The sequence below is a fragment of the Thrips palmi genome, unplaced genomic scaffold, assembly GCF_012932325.1.
Source record: "Thrips palmi isolate BJ-2018 unplaced genomic scaffold, TpBJ-2018v1 HiC_scaffold_17, whole genome shotgun sequence".
Lineage (NCBI taxonomy): Eukaryota > Metazoa > Arthropoda > Insecta > Thysanoptera > Thripidae > Thrips > Thrips palmi.
Window position 1 is genome coordinate 930,972 of NW_023144626.1, and position 22,428 is coordinate 953,399.

At 56.1% G+C, this 22,428-nt stretch overlaps 1 protein-coding gene across 1 annotated transcript in view; it reads right to left on the minus strand.

The window, feature by feature from the left end:
- Positions 1-2,184: 2,184 nt before the first annotated feature.
- Positions 2,185-22,428, minus strand: part of LOC117643929 (neuroligin-4, X-linked-like) — a gene marked incomplete at its 5' end in the record, with an annotated part of 116,175 nt that continues 95,931 nt past the window's right edge. The window contains 8 exons of the mRNA XM_034383116.1: positions 2,185-2,691; positions 3,211-3,375; positions 13,033-13,164; positions 13,609-13,739; positions 16,307-16,404; positions 18,243-18,400; positions 21,126-21,351; positions 21,847-22,075. Coding sequence (XP_034239007.1) covers positions 2,185-2,691; positions 3,211-3,375; positions 13,033-13,164; positions 13,609-13,739; positions 16,307-16,404; positions 18,243-18,400; positions 21,126-21,351; positions 21,847-22,075 — 1,646 coding nt within the window. The remainder of the gene's footprint in view (positions 2,692-3,210; positions 3,376-13,032; positions 13,165-13,608; positions 13,740-16,306; positions 16,405-18,242; positions 18,401-21,125; positions 21,352-21,846; positions 22,076-22,428) is intronic.

Below are 22,428 nucleotides of genomic sequence, written 5' to 3' on the forward strand. Positions count from 1 at the left end.
AGCCTCCACCGCAAAAATAAAAACAAAAACGGCATTTCCCCGTGGATACGAAATGGCTTTGCCTCTTGAAAGACGCTGAAGGAGATGCGCCACTCCACTGCATCAGACTTCAGCAGGTGGTTTCAAAACCATACAGAATGTAAAGCCCCATTTTTCAATGTAGTGTTGGTTGTTTTCCTGCGGAAAAACCAGATTTATCGGTTTTTGCTTTTCTAACGGGGCCGCTGCTTGGCCTTTAGTAGGTCTTTTGGCTTGTTTTCCGTTTGCGGCCGTGAGGCATGACTATGTCGCGTTTGTTATACTGCCCCCACCGACACGGCTCTGCGCTGTTAAGCCATTCGCTTACCGCGCGCCGCGGCCAATGCATAGGGAATGCACGAGCCCACCAGCCCCTCGCGGCAACAGGGCGCAAGGGGAAACCGCAAGGCGACATCAAGTTTTCATACTTTTGGCAGGCGTGGGAATTGGCACCGAAATAATAGCTCGTTAAAATCCGAAGACCTACAAAAAAATTTCAAATGTTTCGCTTCTTTGTAGAAGCACCAGCTGTGCTGTAAAAAATCTTGACGTGTCATGTTTTTTTCCAAAGCCAATGCAAAAAAATAATTAAACATGGGCAAGAGCCAACTGGGCATTTTTATTGTGTTGTATATACAAACAAATACATACATACAACTTACGTCGTACACCCCAATGGTGGTAAATTCCGGGTGCAAGTTTTATTTTTCAGACACCAAGGGACTTTTTAAACGTTATCACATGGTTTCTTTAACAGTTCGTAAGAAGCGTATGTATACAAATGATTCACACCATGGCAAGTTAGTCAATTAACCGTGATTCAGATATTAGGCAGTTATTTACAGTATTATACACAGCTATAAAGAATTTAGAGTCGTTTTAAGAATTACAAAAATATGGTCCCCATTATAAATAACAATTTATTAATACCCCCTTCCCCTTTTCTAATTCTGCTCGACTAACTGATTGGGATGAGCGTTGTTTTGCCGTGATGAGCTTCACGGTGTCCAAGACATGGATGGAATGTTTCAAAATTCAGTAAAAATAAAACACAAAATACAATTAGTCCATATTTTGGTTCTGCTCTGAGGAATAAAGTTTAAAGAACTGATTTGTTAGCACACAAAACACCCGATATGTTTGTATTGTTGGAGGCAGTTTTGAACCTATAACATCTAAAATGTTGCTGACATGTCTCTAAAATAACCACTAGCCTTCTCAGTTCGTTTAGTTCTAACAAAATAATTCAATGGCCCTCGGCATACACCATTAAAAACGAATTTAAAATACCGCAGGGCACACTATCCGCAGACAACCGAACAGTGTACCCAACTTAAAATCAAATATCACTTTTTATTTCATAAACTGTTCATACCTCCGCCCGCACCCTCGCGAGTCGATGATAAAATTAATGTCAGTCCCGAGGCGACGAGTGGCCACCGCGTCGCCACGCACCGTGTCCATGTCCGTGTCCGTCCGGGCCTCGAATCGCGAAGGCGCGAAGGCAACACTGTGAAACCAAGTGTGGGGGGACAAGTCCACACTCGAAGTGCGGAGGTGTGGAATTTTCAGTCTACGCACTTGGAAGTACAGAGTTTGCGGTCTCCCTCCTCACTTCAAGTGAGTAGTTCACTTCAAGTGTGGAGTTCACTTCAAGTGAGTAGTTCACTTCAAGTGTGGAGTTCACTTCAATTGAGTACTTTACTTCAAGTGTGGAGTTCACTTCAAGTGAGTAGTTCACTTCAAGTGTGGAGTTCACTTCAAGTGAGTAGTTCACTTCAAGTGTGGAGTTCACTTCAAGTGAGTAGTTCACTTCAAGTGTGGAGTTCACTTCAATTGAGTACTTTACTTCAAGTGTGGAGTTCACTTCAAGTGAGTACTTCACTTCAAGTGTGGAGTTCTTCACTTTTGCACCAAGCCAAGAGTAAGGGGCTTTGTGAGCTAAACTCCACACGTCCAAGTGTGGAGAATCACTCTGCACCAGAAGGTGCATTCTCCGCACGTCACGCATGGACTTCCCCGCACTCGGTTCCACAGTGGAGGCCGCGCCAGCCCGCGCAGCCCGCGCTAGCAGACCCTGGGCTTGAACGTCTTCAAGGGGATGTCCTCGCCGCCCTTGGCGTCCGGCGCGAACCTCACGCAGTTGCGAGACCCGGACGAGCTTGGTCACACGCGCAGCTCCTCCATCTGGGACGGGCAGTAGGGCCGGCCAGGTTGGCCCTTCCTGCGGATGGTGCCCAGGGCGCCGGGCCCCACGCCCACCACGGACGACGACATGCCGGAGCAGCCGGCCCGGATGCCGCTCGCCACGTCGGGCGTGGACTTCTTGTTGGCGAGCGCGTGCAGGTTGTGCGCCGAGGCGGACAGCAGTGGCTGCTCCTCGCCCACCTCCAGCGACAGCGGCGGCTTGCACGCCTTGGGCGGCGGCGGCGGCCGCGGCAGCGTGGCCGACCCGCCGAACGCCGACGCGTGCAGGATGAAGCTCTGCTGGGGCATGTCGTCGAATTCGGGCGGCGGCAGCTGGTGCAGCGAGTGCGAGTGCGCCACCTGGTGCGCCAGTGGAGGCAGCACGCTACAGCCCGGCGGGCCGCAGTGCATGTGGAAGTGCGGCCGGTGCATCACGGCGTGCCCCTCGCCCATGTACGTCTTGAGCGCCGCGCCGCCGCCAGACACCTGCATCATCATCATCTTCATTACCGTCATCATCATTAGGATCGTCGTCATTATTGTGTTTAGCGTCGTCGTCGTCATCATCATCATCATCATCATCATCAACATCATCATCATTATTATCGTCATATTGATTTGACACAAAGAAACCAACCACATTGTGGTGGATTCGACGTGATATTTTCAAAGTGTACGAACTGTTTTTCGTCTGTTGTTGTTTTTAAGGGCGTACTTACACTCTCAGCACGTTAATGGCTTTTTCGTCATTAATACGTATTCGTATAAACAGAAATTAATAATACTCAGTATTTTCTAAGTAAGTATGACTATTTCCTTTGTAATATTATGTACAAAACAAAATTATCATTACATTATTTATTATTTTCTTAGTAGCTCTTTAAAAAGAGGAAAAGTACGTGTTATGGTTGCGCAAATTGCTTGCATAAGTACTGACAAAACGAGCAAAAAGTCAATAACGTGCTGAGAGTGTTGCAAGTGACTCAAGGCCGGGGGTGTACTCACGCAGGACTGCAGGTGCTCGCCCGCCTTGCACATGCCGTGCGGGCCGCCGTTCTCCACGGGGCGCTTCTTGTTGCGCAGGGACGAGGGCAGCGCGCTGCTCCCCGACGAGCTGCCGCGGAACGACGAGTTGTTGCTGCTCTCCGCCACGCTGCAGTTCTGGTGCGGCTGCAACAGACAACGCCACGCGACGCGGTGAGTGGTGTTCGGTGTCGTCCAGAGCAGTGCTTTCCGTCGCTGTCCCTCTCGCACTCGTGGCGCGTCCCCGTGCCGGTGCGCGAGAGATACAGGGCGACGCACAGTGGGCCAGAAGACCGGTGGAGGCGGACAAAACTCCAGACGCGTTTTGAGCTCCAGAGCCGCTAAATGGGACTCGAACCGAACGTGTGACCCCACCAATGGATGGCTCTCTGAACGAGGAATCCATTGATGGGGTCACACGTTCGGTTCGAGTCCTGTTCAGCGACGCTGGAGCTCAAAACGCGTCTGGCGTTTTGTCCGCCTCCACCGGTCTTCTGGCCCACTGTGCGACGAGGATCAGCCTGCACGCCTGCATGCAGGTGGCGTTTTAGCGGCCAAGGCCAACAAGTGGCGGAGGAAAATGGGTCGGGTCAGGATTCAAGTTCAGCACTAGTTTTCAAAACAGATCCTAATTGTTTCGCTGGCTTTGTCTTCCATTTATGAGGCCGAGATGGACCAACAGTAGAAACAGTGCGCCGAATTAAGTTTTCGGAGCCAGTGGAGGACGAAATTCGCCGCGCCGAGCGCTCCCTCCTTCCCTCTGCGTCTAACCCCGTATCGCAGGACACGCAATGCAAATTTGGGCCACTTTGTTGACGCGGAGGACGATAATTCTCGTAGCAGCAAACTCCGCGCCGCGCGGTGCCGGCCGGGCCGGCCAACTCGAGCGGCAACCGCCAGAGGGCGCTGGCAACTAGCGGCGCCGTGCCGTGCCTTGCCGTGGCCGTGCCAGCGCGCCAGAGGGTCAGTGGCGCGATAACTTGCTCATAATCCGCCAGCCTTCGTTCAGTGCCGTGCCAGTGTTATCTTACACGGCTTCATCCACCCCCAAAGCGCAGTCCCGAGGGGGTAACGACTTCGGGAATCCGGCTGTCAGCAAATTGGTAATCCGTAATCCGGATGACCCGAAATTTTGAGTTAATCCGGGGTAATCCGGGAAAATTTTGAGGTAGTCCGGGGTAATCCAAAGGTAATCCAGGATTTTTCTGTTGAAATCCGAAGGTAATTCGGGGGTCATCCAGGCTAATCCAGGGTAATCCGTAATCCGGCTGACACGAAATTTACCAGTTGTTACCCCCTCGGCAGTCCCCACTCCCCGCCCCCTTTTCTTCCTCGGCCGGGTCTCACGGGACGGCCGCCCCCGGAATTACAGGGAATAGGACGTGATAGAGATTGCGAGACCAGATTATCAGCCGGTATCTATATTCACATCCGGCGTGGTCCATCAATCTTCGTCGCCGGAGATCCCGCTCTCTGATACCGACTTCTCTCTCTCTCTCTCTCTCTCTCTCTCTCTCTCTCTCCCTCTCTATGCTTTCTCTCCCTCCCTCTCCCTCTCTATGCTTTCTCTCCCTTCCTCTCTCTCTGCTCTCCTCCCCCTACTCTCCCTCTCTCCCTCTCTCTCTCTCTCTCTCTCTCTCTCTCTCTGGGCCGTGTCGTATCATGAGAAAATCCCCGACATCTCATCGGGAGCAGCCTCCTTCCGGACGACCACGGTCTTTTGCCTGCACACTGCCGCTCCTCGGGCCCCCCTCTGCCCCCGCACGCACGACGTCACCCCGGGCAGGGCCCTCGGCGGGGCCGGGCCCCGGGCGGGTACCTGTCCAATCAGGCCGGCTTTGCCGCCTGCTCTTCTGGCCCGGGTGGGTGGGGCCTCACTGGGGCGGTGGCACGGGTCGCCGAATTATCAATTTTCACCACGAGGGCGCGGACGGCGGTGGAGGCAGCGTGCCGCAGTGGCGCGAAGGCCAGGAGGGGCCTGCGCCGCCCAGACTGATTCGGAGGGTCTTTTCCGTCGCCCTGTCGCTCTCGCACCTAGAGGGGACGCCTAAAGAGTGCGAGGGAGATGGAGGGATGAAAACCACAGTCGGAATCAGTTTGCAGGAGTCCCTCGGCACCCGAGCTGCTGCCGGAAATTTGGCGGAGGTGGCTGACGGCTCCGGTAGGTGGCAGCACTGGCGTTCCAGCCGGAACACAGCTACCTGACGAACACCTTGGTGACGCCCACCTTGGTGACGCCCTCATCACGGCCACCTCGCGGTGACGCCCACCTTCACGCCCACCTTCCGCCCACCTTGTTGACAAACACCTTTACGCCCACCTTGTTGACGCCCACCTTGTTGACGTCCACCTTGTTGACGTCCACCTTGTGGACGTCCACCTTGTGGACGTCCACCTTGTTGACGTCCACCTTGTTGACGTCCACCTGGTTGACGCCCACCTGGTTGACGCTCACCTTGTTGACGCCCACCTTGTTGACGTTCACCTTGTTGACTTTCACCTTGTTTACGTTCACCTTGTTTAAGTCCACCTTGTTGACGCCCTCCTTGGTGACGCCCACCTTGGTGAAGCCCACCTTGGTGACGCCCACCTTGGTGACGCCCACCTTGTTGACGCCCACCTTGGTGACGTCCACCTTGGTGACGCCCACCTTGTTGACGCCCACCTCGATGAAGTCAGTGGCACGATGAAAGCGGCCTTGGCTTTGCACCGTACATTCAATCATCAGCAGGGAAGACAGTCACTCAGTCCACTGCGAGGAAGGCGATATGGTGGAAGCAAATAGCCGACAACGAAAACGGAATGCGACCAACAGACCGACGAGTAGATCGAGCTGTTTGCGCTGGAGCGCACGGCTGCACGAACCATTGAACCCCAAAACGATGCATTATTTTGCAAGCCATTCACAAAAGAAGAGCGCCCTACGTGAGTCGTAAAGAAAGGACAACAATTTTGCCAGTTTCCTTTCCTCCCCGGCATACACAGCCACGCACACACACTAACACGCACCCGTCATGGGAGCAGGGACCAACACGTGACTCCATGAAGGTCTGCGGTCTGCAGGGAACGCCCGCTGCTTCAATTCCCCTTTCCTCCCCGGCGCTCCCCTGACGTAGGAGGAAAAAGCGTGGCATTACCGTGCCAAGGTCGGGGCGTCACAGTGTCGCAACAAGCGGCCTCAAACAAAACAGACATATTCGAAAAAAAAATGACGGATTTTTTTTCCTCTCATGAATATTTGCTTGCACTGAGGTTCGCTCGGGTTACTCTTTTCCGCACCGAGCCTAAAGTGGCGCCCCTTGACTGTCCAGCAGCGTTCCAGAGAAGCAGCTGGAGCAGCCTCCGTGGAGAGGGCGCCTCTAAACGGACCTGAATATGGAAACAGTGCCCGCCACGCCCCATCCCTACCCACCCCGCCCCGCCCCACCGCGCCCCGACCGATTCAACATACCGCCCAGGGAGATGCAAAGCACTGGAGAGCGGTCCAGGCCCAGGCCTGCTGGCCACAACGAAAGAGGAAAACACAACATTTAAAAGAGATGGTCAATAGAACGGCTGGCTAAGCGGGTCAGCGTGCAAGGCACAGCCAAGCCATTCAGAGAACCGGTCCGTCGCTCTGTCTCTCCCGCACCCTTACGGAGAGCCCCATGAGTGCGACAGAGACAGAACGAGGGAAGGACTGATCTGAATCGCTCGGCAGATAATGTTGGCGGGCACTCTCCGGTCTGCTTGCTGGGCGAGCAGACAACATCACTCCATCGGTGCGGGCGGGGTGGGGCGGGGTGGGGCGGGGTGGGGTGGGGCGGGCAGGGCTTTTCGCAGCGCTTACAGGCCGTCGCGGGGATTGTTTTATATTCCGAGCTGCAACGCGTTGTCTGTCGGCCGGCTGGCCCTGCGGATTAGCGCACAGTGCACTGCGAGGAAAAACTACAGTGGATCCCACGAATCTTTATCACAGTCAAAACTCTACGACGAATCGGTTCGCAATACGAAGAAACGGAAGGCATTGTAAAATTTACGAAGACATGCTTCGCATTATGTAGCAAAATCCTTCGTAATACGAAGCACTTCTTCATAATGCGAAGAAATTCTACAACGCCTTCATTTTCTTCGTAGTTATGAAGCAAGTGCTTCGTAGGCTTTTAAGAGTGGTCCGAGCCTTTGCTGTATAGTTTGAGGCGTATGATTCACAATACATCTATTTAAAAAAAACTTAAGTTTCTTTCCAAGAATGGACTGTTAAAAAGTTCAATCACTGTAAAAACGGTTCCTAGTCTTCCCTGGGAATTCCCTGTCTTTTCCATGGGCTACCGAGGAAAACTACGAATCATTTTTGCCGTGTTAACTCCTGCACCTGCACTGGGAGCAGATATCAAAACTCCAGGCGCTAAAGGAAATTGAGGACTACCTAAAGGCTGCATGAAAATTAACAGCATTCTCCGTAGAGTTTTTTTTTTCTACCAGTGCAGGCGCACGGCGGGCACACCGTGAGGCTCACAGCGGGGCCGTCCGTCGGTTGGTGCCGGTGAAACGCGCGGCCGAAGCGCGGGCATAAATCAGTCAACGGAGGAGGCAGTGCGGCAGGGCCTCCGTGCCCAGCAGACTCTCTCGCACTCATGGGGCGGCCCGCACAGCGACAGAGACAGAGCGACGAAAACGACTCTCGGAGTCAGTCTGCTGCCGTGAGCCTCGAAGGGGCGGTAACGAAATTCCAGGCTTTGTGCGGCCAGTGCACCGTAAACGGCCATGCCTACAATGGTGGCTTTACGTATTTACCCGCCAAATTCTTGGACCTTGATTTTTCTGCCTTTGATTTTTGAAGGATCTTTGCGCACAGTGGCCGGGTCACGGTGGCAGGCACACTGGCGGCCGGCGGGGGCGAACTCACTGGCCGTCGCCTTAGCTTAGCTTCGTCGCTTGGTCGCTCTCTCTCTCTCTCTCTCTCTCTCTCTCTCTCTCTCTCTCTCTCTCTCTCTCTCTCTCTCTCACCACTCCGGAGCGCCCGCCGAGTGCGAGAGAGACAGAGCGAGCCTGCCGGTCGTGATTGCGGCCGACCGCGGGAAGCAAAAAGGAAGTTGTATTGATTACCAGGTGTTACAGCGCCACGCCGGCTACGCCACGCCGGGCCGCGTGAACTTCCTCCCGAACGAGCCTCACTTTGTCTCCGGAATTGGGATGGGACGCGCGCGCTCCGGCAGGCCGCTTCCGAGTCGCTCTCTCTCTCTCTCTCTCTCTCTCTCTCTCTCTCTCTCTCTCTCTCTCTCTCTCTCTCTCTCTCTCTCTCTCTCTCTCTTTCACGCCAGCAACGCGCCTAAGAGTGCGAGAGAGACAGAGCGGCGATATTGGCAACCAGTCCACAGACCGGCGCCGCCGACTCCGTGAGGGGAACTTGGGGGAGGACGACGCTGATGGCACTCACTGACGTCTCGCGTCACCCCGTCTCTCTCTGCCCCTCTCTCTCTCTCTCTCTCTCTCTCTCTCTCTCTCTCTCTCTCTCTCTCTCTCTCTCTCTCTCTCTCTCTCTCTCTCTCTCTCTCTCTCTCTCGTCGCTCGCCTACGTCTGGCGTCGCCCTGTCTCTCTCGCACTGCCGTCTCGTCAAAGTGATTGTCAGGAATCGACATGCTAATGCCACCCCCCACTCGAGCGCTTCAAAAAGTGAGGGAAAGGTGCGGGTCGGCCGCCTTTTTCCACGCACGGCGCCCAAACGGCGACACGGAACGGCACACAGTGGGCCAGAAGAACGGTGGAGGCAGCCAACATCCCGGACGCGTTTTGAGCTCCAGAGTCGCTTAATGGCACTCGAACCAAACGTGTGACTCCACCAATGGATTGCTCCCCGAACGAGGAATCCATTGGTGGGGTCCCGCGTTCGGTTCGAGTGCCATTAAGCGACTCTGGAGCTCAAAACGCGTCTAGAGTTTTGACCGCCGGCGCTGGCCTTCTGGCCCCAGTGCGGCACATCTCGTTACTGCAAATCACGGCCCTGAAAAAGGAGGAAAATTCCTGGTGCCTGTGTGAGTGAGTGGGTGAGAGAGAGAGAGAGAGAGAGAGAGAGAGAGAGAGAGAGAGCGCGGGTACCCCAGAAGGAGGAGGGCCTCACAACGTGAATTAGCACCACTACGCGCAACCCTGCGTACCCTTTTCGCTACCCGGGGAAGCGAGCGAGCCCCCTGAGCAATTATTCTCTCCTTGGTTCAGTCATTAGTCGGGCCGAGAGAGAGAGAGAGAGAGAGAGAGAGAGAGAGAGAACTGCTGCTGGAAAGGTAATAGGCGTTTTCGGCCAGGGCCTCGAGCGCGCCGTACGGTGGCGGCGGCAGGCCCGGCAGGCCATAGGCCGGGCCGATCCTACTCCACCCCGCCTCGCCCCGCCGCACCTCAACCCACCCCGTCCCGCCACGCCCCGCCACGTGGCACCTGAGACAGACTTCGCGCGCACTTACTTCCCTCCTATTTTTTCCATAGAGAAGCGGGCCAGATGTTTCACTCAATAGACAGTGTCGTCGCAGGAGCCCCCTTCCCTTCCCCTCGCGCCTCGACAGGAGGCTACCGGTCCAAATTGGTGTGCCAGCCATGTCTGGGTCCGAGGGAACAATCCCTCTATTGACAAGTGCCACGGCGGAGCGCGGAGCGGTGGCGACGCCGCCGTCGCCCTTCCGTCAGGTTGAACCTGAAAGCCCGGAAGAGGGGAGGGGGGGGGGAGGGGGGAGAGAGAGGCGGCGACAAGAAAACGAATTTGCACGGACGAGATCTGGTCGGACAGCGTCGCCGCCCCCGTGTGGCCGGCGGTGCCGCCGGGACCAGGAAAGTTTTCGCCTCCGAGGGAAAAATCCCTCGCTTTTCGACTTAACAACGCGCGCGTGGATGAAACATTTCTAAAAAAAAACAAAGACGTTTATAAAGTTTGATAAATGTATACTTCTGTTTTTCGCAAGAGTTACATCTTCATACTATTTATAGCACTTGCTCAAAATCACGCGTTCTAACAAAGAATGCACCAACCCCTTATTCTCTAAAATTTTTACAGCGCTCCCTCACTAAACCATTCATTTTTTTTTTCACTTTTGCCGCGCTCTCTAAACAAACCATTTTTTTTTTTAATTTTGCAGTGTTCTCGAAACAAAATTATTTTTTTAAGAATTTTTTTCCAGTGCTCTTCAAACAATCTATTTCTTTAAATTTGGAAGGCCTCTCTGAACAAACCATTTCTTTCAATTTTTCAGTGCTCTCTGAACAAACCATTGAACAAACCATTTCTTTCTATTTTTCAGTGCTCTCTGAACAAACCATTTCTTTCAATTTTTCAGTGCTCTCTGAACAAACCATTTCTTTCAATTTTTCAGTGCTCTGGAAACAAATCATTGATTTAATTTATTTCGGTGCTCTCCCTCCACACAATCCATTTCTTTAAATTTTACAGTGCCTTCACACAAACCACGTCTTCGAAATTTCCCAGTGGTCTCCCGATATTTTCCGGGCCAACCTCCTTTTTCTGCGCTGCCGTTCCGGAGCGCAGCAAGCAGCAGCAGCAGCCTTCGGAAAGAGTGATCTCACGCCCTGCCCCCTGGGAGAGAGATAAGTGGCCGAACAGGGTGGACGCTGCAGCACCCGAAGCCCGGCCGGCGGAATTGCCCGATTAACGTTCAATTTTCCCCAGAGAACGACGGCGGAGGAGGAAGAGGGGGGGGGGAGGAGGGGGCGGTCCCCGACCGCAGCCGACGAGTCCGGAATGAAAAGTCGAGGTCAACTATGCCCCGATTGAGTTTCTTGTTTGGCGGCGACTTGGCCGGGACGCGGGACGAGTCGCCGGGGATCGGCTGAGGGGGACGCCGGCAAGCCAGGCAAGCAGGGCAAGCCACAGTGCGGTGGACGGGCTTCGGGCCGGGGCCGCTCCGGACGCCCCTGGCCGGGCCTCTGGTCGACCGTCGCCACCTCCGCTTCCTAAACCAGCAGCGCGGACGGCGACCGGGAGGCCCGGCATCGTGTCTCCGCGCCCAACGAGGCCGCTGCTCCAATTTACGCGGAGAAAAAGTCAAAGTTGAAATAAGCGAGCGTGTTTTTCTTTTTGGCGGTCGCGTTTTCTGATTTTGTTTTTTTCTTTCGCGGTGTAGCGGCAGCCGTAGCGTGTTGACCCGACGGTAAATCATTCCGAGCGAGTAAAGCGCATCTACCCATATCGGACCGCTCCTCGCTTCGCCTCTGGGAGGGGTTTCCAGGAACGACGAAATGTTTCGGCAGGCGGTCATCAAGGATTTTAAAGCCGTCGGGGCCATATTTATTTCTCTGCTCATCTGCTCTACACTTTTCCCGCCTCCCTACGTGCACGTTCTTTTTCTCGGTCAGAGTGATTTCCACAAGGGGAAATCACTGTGAATTTCGATGTACAAATAAGATGGATTTCAGTCAAATTTCGATGAGTTTTAATCGAGGGGCCCACCACTCTCATTTCAGGCGTACACAAGATTACGGGGTTACGGGATATTTTAGGGATTACGCGTGAAATTTTCAAAAATTGGTTCGAAAAGGTTGAAAAATAGCTCGAAAACGTTGGAAAATGACTCAAAAACGTTGAAAAATTACAGAATTTTGTCAAGGATTACGTGATTACGCCATGGATTACCAGAGATTACCAGCAAACTTGTACACAGGATTACGGGGGTGGTGGCCCCCTCGGTTTTAATGAATTTCGGTGAATTTTACAAGTTTAATGAATATCGGCGTACAAATTTGGCTAGAGTTTGTTTACCATTTTTAAAAAAATAAAAAAAATAAAAAAACAATTTGCTCGGACGGATACACGTTCAAGCTTTCATTCCGAGACAGTTCATTGCTGGAGCGCATAACGCCATCCCTGCCGGCAGACTGAATCCAAACAGCGCTCTCTCGCACTCACGGGCCGTGCCGAAAGAGGGAGCGAGATGGAGAGACGCGGCGACGAAGCGCTTCTGTTCCGAGTCAGCCAGATGGCGCTGGCAAGCGCCTTGCTGGATCTCTCCCGCACCGCATCCAGCATTTCGCGCGAGGTTGGCTGCATTGAGAGGCAGGTGGCGACGAGAGCGCCAAAAACGCGGGGCGGAACCCGCCTGGCAGTTGGCAGTCCTGCCCGTGTCATACCAAGCGACAGGTGGCGAACAACCCGTTATATTTCACCCCCCGGGGAGTCCTTGACGCGCCCTGTAACCCTGCGAGCCTTCCGCATGCCCCGCCGCCTCACTCAGAAGGAGGTTCTGGTCGCTCTGTCTCTCTCGCACCCCTACGGAGCGCGCCGCGAGTGCGAGAGAGACGGAGCGAGGGCCTTCAGAGCGAGGCTGCCCTGCTGCAGTCGACGCGTCATCCCTCACGGCGCCACGCGCCTACCGCCTCGCTAACGAGACGCCCTCGGCGAAAAACAGCGGCGCTTTTAGCGGCGCGCATTCCGGAACCCTCGTCGCTCTGTCTCTCTCGCACTCACGGACTGTCCCGCGAGGGCGCGAGAGAGACAGCAGACGGCCGCAGCATTTCGGAAGCAGCCAGCCGGCGGGCCGCCGCACCGCGCACGCTGAGGGTACTCGCCTCTCGACCCGCTTCGCTCGGTAAAAGTGCCGCCTTGACATCCGTGGTTCCATTTCCAAGGGTTTTGAATGAATTTTCGAATTTTCAATAGGGGTTCATGACCCCCCTTTGTCCACTAGGCACTAGGCAGCTGCCGGGAAGGTAGGCAAATTGCGTCACTTTTCCCCAGTAAGTGCAAATGCCCCCCCCCCTCTTTTCAAAATTTCTGCGCACGCCACTGTAAAGTGGCCAAACTAGACTTGTGGGCGACTCACCTTCTCCCGCTGGTGGTAGACGCAGGCGAAGACCAGCACGTTGAGCAGCAGCAGCGAGCAGCCGATGGCCACGGTGGCGGACAGCGCCGTGGAGTAGGCCGCGAAGCCGCTGTCGTCGCCGGCCACGGCGGGCGTGGGGTCGGGGGCGGGGGGCGGGATGCCCGCGGCGCCCTCCCCCGTGCCCGGCACCACCTGCTGGTGCACCACGCCCTTGTTGGCCGCCTTGCCGTCCGAGACCACGGCCGTCACGTTGGCGTCCCTGCCGACAAGAAACGCCCGCTCAGCAGACTGACTCCGAGAGTCGTTTTCGTCGCTCTGTCTCTCTCGCACTCATAGGGCGTCCTGTTTGGGTGCGAGAGAGACAGAGCGACGAAAACAACGGTCTGAGGCGGGTTCCCCGCTCCCTGGACACACCCGCTGCCGCGGGCAAGGCCTCAGGCGGCACGGCGACGGCGTCAGCCTGGCTCACTTGGTCGCGTTGGCGGGCGCCGGCTGCTGCGGGTGCGCGGGGCGCGCCGGCCGCCCCACCTCCACGACGCCATGGTGCGCGGTGTCCGGCGGCGGCTCGGCGGGCACCGGGTCGCCGGGCAGCTGGTGGTGTCCGATGGGCACCAGGTCGCCGCCGGGCCGGTGGAGCTCGGGCACCAGGTGCAGCCAGAACGACAGGCGGTGCGCGCGGTAGTGGCTCTTGATCCGCGGCTTGGGCTCTGCGCAGACAAGTCTCGTTAGAGCGCCGCCACAGCAGCAGACTGATTCCGAGAGTCTCGCTCTGTCTCTCTCGCACCCACGCGGGACGCCCCATGAGTGCGAGAGAGACAGAGCGACGGAAACGACTCTCGGAATCAGTCTGCAGCGAGAGGAGGGGGCGAAAGGAGGGAGACAGGGAAAGTAGACGGAAGCCCGGCGGAGCTTTGCGAAGCCGGCCCCGGCAATCTGCTGTTTGTTTCCGGATTTGTCACACATCGCCGATAGAAAAGGCCGGAAGGGGATTCTCCGGCTGCACACACACAAAGCAGCACGCCCACACACACACACACACACACACACACATACACACACACACACACACACAGCGCCCCCTACATCGGATACTTTTCAACGCAACGAATGTTCGGCGGTCGTGATGTTGGCAACCACACTACACGCCCGGTCGCACACACGCACGTACGCCCACGCACACACACATGAACACACTTTGCCAACAGTTGGCAGGTCTCGCTCGGCCCGTTCCTCTTTTTTTTCCTCTTTTCTGTAAACAAAGGCCGCGGGAGGGGTGGGAGGGGGAGGGAGGGTGCGGTGTTTGTAGAAGCCAGAAGGCAGCCGTGACGCCCCAAGTATATGAGACTAGGGCCGTGCCGGGCCGAGCCCGGCCGTGCAGGCAGGACAGAGGGGCATTGCGGCATTCCAGGACCTTCCAGGGCCTTCCAGGACCTTCCAGGACCTTCCAGGGGGCCTTGCAGGGCCTGCCTGGAGCGGCGCAGACAGAATGGAGACGCCGGCCTGCCTGTGGACAGCGAGCGCCACTCCTTACGACTCCACAGACGAGCGGTTCGACCTTTGAACGCCGAGGTATGTGCGAGGCCCCCGGGGGGGGGGGAGAGAGAGAGAGAGGAGAGAGAGAGAGAGAGGAGAGTGTGAAAGAGAAGCGGGCGGAAGGGCAGCACCGCCGGCTGTACAACAAAACACGCAGACACACTCACACAGACACGCACACAACCACATTCCAGACACACAGACAGGCGGGCGGACATGGACACAGACAGACACACAGGAAGACACACAAACATCTAGACAGATTTTTAACAGACAGAAAGACGGAAGCTACTCTGAGAGTGATGAAAATGCTTCGATCAATGAGGATGTTGGTAATGAGAGACTCACGACTAGAATTTTGGGCACGGAATGCTTTGATGCCCCAAAATTGGGCGATAAAAACGTTCATACCCGACTTTGGGTGACGACATAAACCTTACCAAAATTTGAGTGGTAAAAGTCTAACTCGCCGGTACCCGACCATGACTCTTTCATTCGCAGTGGACACACGCTCGCCCCTCCCGGTGCAATTTGAGTGCTTCGTGTGAAACTTCTGCCAGCCCGAGCCCGAGCTGAGGCTGGGAGGTGTACCAAGTTTACACCGGGCTTTGAGAAGCTCGCTTTGACGCGCAGCGGTGCGCGCTCGATCACGGCCTCGGCCTCGGCGCATCGTGGCGGGGAAGGCACCGGCAGGCCAGCGTCCCGGACGCGGCGACGCGCCCGACCTACTTTGAGGGGCACATGCAGGGCCACCGCGGACACACCAAAGTGAGGCGGGATGAATGCCGGCGGCCAGATTCCGACCAGTGCTCTCTCTCTCCTCTCTCTCTCTCTCTCTCTCTCTCTCTCTCTCTCTCTCTCTCTCTCTCTCTCTCTCTCTCTCTAGTGCGAGAGAGACAGAGCGAGGAAGACGTGTCCGGAATCAGCCTGCAGGTCGCGCACTCTCGCCAGACCCATTCCTACGTCTTGCACCAAGCGGCTGCTTCCGAGCCGTGCCGTCGTCGCTCTGTCTCTCTCGCACTCCCACGGGACGCCCCGTGAGTGCGAGAGAGACAGAGCGACGAGTTCGGAATGGTCCCGCCGGCAGCGCGGTCCGCGAGAAGAAGCAAACAGCGTCAACCGGAGCGAGAACGGACAGGCCGAGAGCCGAGAGCGCCTGCGGGGTAGGCTTCGCAGCGGCAGGGCGGCGCACGGCGGCGCGGCGGGCTGCCTAACCTCGCGACGACAGGCGCTCGGGCTGGCGAGACGGAGGCAGAGGAGCGCCGACACACAGACCGCGGCACTACTGGTGAAACGGAAGCTTAACCTTTCATGCAAGCTAACAAAGACGCTCGGAGACTTTACGCTTTAAGTCAAGCGCAGAGAAAAAAAATCCCTCATGCATTTAGACAGGCGGGAGAACACTAGAACGGGGATCTACATTTGAAGGAAGCAAGTTTTGAACACGTTTTCTACCAGTCGGTCATTCTCGAGGGGCAAACAACTTGAATTTTGGTGTACATTTTCCCAGAAATAACGGTGAAATTACGTAACATAACGGTGAAATAATGTTGAAATAACGGTGAAGTAACGCGAAATAACGTGAAATAACATGAAAATACCCTTGAAATAACGTGCAAATAACAATGAAATAACGTGAATTTGAAATAAAGGTGCACAAATTTTGACGAAGTTGTTTGCCCCCCGGTCTTTCCCCCACTCGCAATCAATCACTACAGTGTCGCATCAGCTGTCGCCTCACCCAGCACGATGTACTTGTTGTGCATGCTCTCGTACGGCGGCCACTCCAGGCTGCGGTGGCGGCCCCCTCTCGCCGGCTCCACCGGGTCGTTCGGCGTCCTAAAATAAAAAAAACAGTCAACTTTAACACATTTTTTTAATCGGTCTTTATCAATTTCACCATTTTTTGGGACGTCCTGCACTGCAACCAAAAAAATCGCTCATATTTCGCCCATTTTTCATCGACTGCAATCGGGGTTCTGCAACCAAGCACATTCAATTTGCGCAGTTTTTCTTTTATCGACGTTACCGGATTATTGGGGGTCCTACACTGCAACTGAATACACTCAATTTCAGCCCTTTTTAAATCGACTGCACCGGATTATTGGGATCCTGCAACCAAACACATTCAATTTTCGCACCTGTTTATCGACTTTTATCGACGTTACCGGATTATCGGGGGCCCCGCAACGAAATACATACAATTTTCGCACTTTTTTTTTTCCTATCAACTTTGCACCCAGGCGTCGTCATAGCCCGCGGGCGAGAGCGAGAGAGAATAATGTAAGCAGGGGAAGTGAATGAGAGTAAAAGGGGCCGGGGCTTGCGCGGCTTGCGTGCTCCGAGAAGAAACGGGAAGAAAAATGGAGCGAAGGTGCACGACCTTCACTTCCGGAGTCGCGCCGTTCGATGACTTCGGACGAGGGGAGGGAGGGGAGGGGGAGGGAGGGGAGGCCGGGGGGGGGGGGGACGAGGGTGAAAAGAAGGGGCGACCACAATCGAAAGAAAGAAATCAGAATAATCAGGAATAACTTTCGACTGTCGTTTTCACTCGTTCTACGCGTTGCTGAGAAAAAAGAGAGGAAAAAACGAGCACACGTTGCAGTTTTGCGTACAGGGCGCTGAGCAGTCACAGAGCAAAGCCGACGTCCAGGGACCAGTAATGGCGTCGATAGCGGAAGTGCGCGAGATCGCCGCGTCAGGTTTCCACGCAGCGGCTGCACGGGGAAAACACGAAATGGCGAAGAGAACGCTTGAGGACGAAGGGACGCAGCGGACTGAATCCCAGAGTCGTTTTCGTCACTCTGTCTCTCTCGCACTCATTGGGCTTTCCGTGTGGGTGCGAGAGACACAGAGCGACGAGAACGACTCTCGTAACCAGTCTGCAGGGAAAGGCGGCGGATGCGACTCAGCAGGATGGGTGCACTGTAGCGCGTGGGGTGGGGGAGGGGCGGCCTTGGGGGCGGCCGGATTTCGGGAGTGTCGGAGTCGTGCATATTGCATGCTGCGGTGGTTGGGGTCGGCGAGGGCATCGCGCTCAGACGGCTGCCTGCAGACTGATTCCGAGATTCGTCGCTCTGTCTCTCTCGCACCCACACGGCACGCCCCATGAGTGCGAGAGGGGCCGTGCGATCAACACGACTCTCGGCATCAGTCTGCCGCTCTGTGAAATCACACCGCCATCTCCGTTCTAATTCCACAGCCAACATCCACTACTTTGAGGGGGGCGATGCCGCTCGTTGTCTCGAGCCTTGCTCTCCGGCTTCGTCTGTGTTTTGGAAACAACACTGGTGGAAAAAAGCGCACAGAAAAACTGCGAAACATGTATGGTCAATTAATTACCTGTCCCTTGGTCTGTCCCTTGCCAACTATTGAGGAACCCCACACATTTTTTCGAACCATTCAGTTTGCGTTACGTGAGATTCTTATGCGGACAACCAGTACGGAAGGTGCGTACTTTTCCCGTGCCTCATTTTCCGTACAAAACCACAGACTTTTTTTTTGCAGTGAACGTTCGAGCTGCGCTCCCCGTTTCAAAGTGCGCAACGCGAAAGAAAGCCAGCGAGCTCCGTTTCCAGAAGAGAGCCCCTGCATCCGCCTCAGAACGGCCAGGGCTGAAAAAAAAAAACAACAACAACAACAACAACAACAACAAGAAGAACAAAAAGAACACTCACCCCGTCCGGGCGAAGTTGATCCAGTAGTTCATGGTGGCCTCGGACAGCATGGCCTCGGACTTGGTGAAGTTCCTGGGGAGGTGCGAGTGCCTCAGGCCGGCGGACAGGGGCGCGCCCAGGACGTAGGCCATCTCCTCGCCGTGGATGCAGCCTTGGCGCTGAACGGGACACAGAGGCGAGGCACATCAAAATCGAACCGCTTGCAGAAAAAAACACGAACGAGAAAACAGCCTGCCAAAACATTTTGACGCGCGCAGCGTAAAACCAGCCGACGGCCGTTTTGACGCTTAATTTAAGTACGCCGCGAACCCGCGCGGCAAATTTGAACAACTGGGATTCCCCAGCAGCAAGTGCGGCGCAGCAATGTTTACGGGCTAAACTTCTTGACCGCAACTTTACGCAAACTTCCGTCAGCATGTTTACGGTATAGCCCCGCGGCGTTCTCCGCCCGAGGACAGCGTGGGATAAGGGGAAAGGGGGGGGGGCAGACGTGTCAGACACTGAATATGTCCGGAGGGAGGCGGGCCGTGCGGGAGGAGGTGACGAATGGGGGCCGTATGGAGGAGCGGCCCGCAGCCTGCCTGCCAAAACAGTGCCCCGTCTCTCTCGCACTCGCAGGGCGCCGCGGACGGGTGCGAGAGAGACAGAGGAACCAGTGTGGCGGTCGTCCGTCTTGCCTCCCCCCAGGGTGGGACGTGGGGCACCGGCTCAGCTGAACAAATCACGGATGAAAAATCAATGAAGACGCGGCACGTTTAAAACGTAAACATGGTTCGGGGCGGGGGAAGGGGTTGGACGGGCGCGCTGGCAGGCCTGGCGCGCTCGCGCGCCGAGAGGCAATTTAATATCGGTGGTCAAGGTTAGGCAGGCCGGGCTTTCCACAGCCCTTCATTATCGTGGCCATTAGTTATTCCAATTAAAAGTTTCAACGACTCGGAATGACATTGGCGAGGTTAATTTGGAGGCGATAAGGGGCAGCACACCATTAATGCAGGTCGAGGTCCACTGCGCAGCCGTTGCCACAGCGTGCCATCCGCGCCACCAGAACACAGTGGTCCAGAAGACCGACGAAGGCGGCCGAAATTCTAGACTCGTTTTGAGCTGCAGAGCTGCTAAACAGGACTCGAACCGGGCGAGTGACCCCACCAATCGATTCCTCGTTCGGAGAGCAATCCATTGGTGGGGGTCACACGTCCGGTTCGAGTCACATTTAGCGACTCTGGAGCTCGAAACGCGTTTAGAATTTAGGGCGCCTCTAGTGGATTGCTCTCCGAAAGAGGAACCCATTGGTGCGGTCACACGGTCGGTTCGAGTCCTGTTTAGTGCCGCGTCTAGAACGCGTCTAGAAACGCGTCCAGAATTTTGGCCGCCTCCGCCGGTTTCTGGCCCACTGTGCGCCGCGGCCTTTGAGCTTTGAACGCCGGGCCGAGAGTGCGCCTGTTTGTGACAGTGCCGCCCGCCAAAGTGGCCATAACCTGTTTCCAACGACCGTTCGCTGGCCTCGTCCATTTGCATCCGATTCCGATGAGAATTTACGAGCGCCGCTCGCCGCGCCGGACGGCCAGCCTGCCGGGCCGCCAGGTGAGTAAGCCGGCCGGATTGAATCCCCGCGACCTTATCGGCCGGCCGGGTTGGCGGCACTGGAAGCACTGGCACACTGGCAGAGCACTCTGTCAGAGCGGTATAGTACACTGGAAGCACTGGCAGAGTACTGGCACACTGGAAGCACTGGCAGAGCACTGGCACACTGGAAGCACTGGCAGAGCACTGGCACACTGGAAGCACTGGCAGAGCACTGGCACACTGGAAGCACTGGCAGAGCACTGGCACACTGGAAGCACTGGCAGAGCACTGGCACACTGGAAGCACTGGCACACTGGAAGCACTGGCAGAGCACTGGCACACCGGAAGCACTGGCAGAGCACTGGCACACTAGAAGCACTGGCGCACGGGAAGCACTGGCAGCGGGTGCAAGGTGCCATCACAATGTCCGTGTCACTCAGTGGCGGATTCAGAGGCGGACTTAGAAACCCTTTTTGCCTACTTACAGGGGAAAAGTATGGCTTTTTGCACACTTAGAGGGGAAAAGTGTAGATTTTTGCTCACTGACACGAGGCCAAATAGAATTTTTTGCCTACATACAAGAGGCTCAAATAGCTTTTTGCCGATCACCAGGGAGAAAGTACGGTTTCGGTCTAACGTTAAGGTCTTTCAGAGTGTCATTCGGGGCGCGGAGAGGAAGAAGAAAACCCCTTTGGACCTCCCGTCAACCGGAGGACACCCAGTGGCCGGGTTCGGCGACGCGCAACGAGCGACGGAGTCCGCGAGGAGACGTCCGCGACCCTCGGGCTTAAATTAAATCGCTGAGGTGTCGGCTGCGCGGGTACTTTGCCAGTCAGCGACACTCGCCACTCCACCTGGCTGCGTTCCCCGTCCTCGCAGCAGTCGCCGCGGGCGGCTCGTTTTACTCCCAGTCTGTCTCAGCGACTCGCTTTTAACTTGACACGCGCGAATCGCGTCAGAAGACTCCCCTCCCCCTCTCCCTTTTCCAACCCGGTGCGGATCTAGGCGGAGGCGAGAGGGGCATCGCCCCCCACCCCCTGCAGACTGATTCCGAGAGTCATTTCCGTCGCCCTGTCTCTCTCGCACCTACTCAGGGCGCCCCGTGAGAGCGAGGGGGACAGAGCGACGAAAACGACTCTCGGAATCAGTCTGCTGGGGCAGTGAAGCCTACTAAGCCGACTGAAAGGTAGGCAGTAATTGGCACTGCGTGCAACCACGCTGCAAGGGAGCGTAAGGCGCATGGGCTCTAGCACGCTGCAAGAATAGGCAGACTTCACGCCTCACGAATAAGGCGCACTGTTTATCAGTGTAGTGACCCACCTGCTGGTAGTCGCCGTTCTTGGTCTGGTAGTCGAACACGTAGAGGAAGGACTTGTTGGAGGCGGTGGACGAGTGCACGTCGGCGGTGAGCACGACGGGCGCCACGACCTGCGCGTCGGACAGCGCCTCCAGGGTCTCGTCGCGGAGGTTGACGGGGTGCTGCACGGGCCGCTCCCAGTCCGTGTACTCGTTCAGGATCGTGGCCAGGATCTCGGAGCGGTGGTACCTGCGCACAATCAAGATGGTGTCCTTCCATAAAGTGCAATTAAAAATGGCACAAAAAATTAAAATTGCTTGCGGTTATCAACTTTATTCGACAGTCTAAATTCGATAGCTGCAGCCGAAACTCCGGCAACCACAACCAGAGGTGGGACTACGACTACCAGAGAGGCAGCCACTACCGGACACGTCTTGTAGGAGGACAAGCCAACAAGCAAGTTCCGGGTTGCTGTCGCCGCACAAGTGCCCGGTCGTAGCCGAGCTTCAGGTTGTAGGTGTCGGATTTTCAGTTTCAGCTAGGTTTCAGCCGCATATTACGTAACGCCCTCTGTATCTCTCGCACTCGCTAATCAAGAGAACGCCATTAGAAGCAACAAGGATACAGCTATAATAAAGGTTACGTAAAACGTGGACGATCCCCATCGAAAGCAGCCTATTGACTGGAGTCTATCACCTCAAGAAAGTCTATTTTCTCATGCAATTTTTGTTCACCGAGTCTCACCTGTACGTGTTCCTGACGAAGTCCCTCAGGATCCTGGTGCGGCGGTCGGCCTCCAGGCCGAACTGCTCGTCGGCCGAGGAGAAGGCGAGGAAGGCCTCGGCGCGCACCACGCCGCACAGCAGCGCGTAGCGCGATAGCTTGGCGGCCACGGCCTTGCGCAGCACCAGGTCCAGCACGGGGTCCGCCGTGAGCCCCGCCAGGCCGGCGCCGCCCAGGCCCAGCCCCATGCCTACGCCCGGCAGCGCGCCCGGCATGGGCAGGCGCCGGCTGATGCCCGCCCGGCTCATGACCGCCGACGCCGAGCCCAGCCCGCTGGTGGCGCCGCGGCCGGTGACCTGCCGACACCAAGAAGGCCCCCTCCGTGAAGCAGGCCGGCAACAACCCGGGGAAGTGGCGTTGCGTGGCGTTGTGGCAGGAGGCAGGATATGCTAAATCGAACGGCTGGGACTGCGCGGCAGTGTCGGCCGGTGCCTCCTGGCCAGCAGGCAAGAGTCCGAGAGAGAGAGAGAGAGAGAGAGAGAGAGAGAGAGAGAGGGGGAGAGAGAGAGAGAGGAAGAGAGAGAGAAAGAAGAAGAAAAAGGG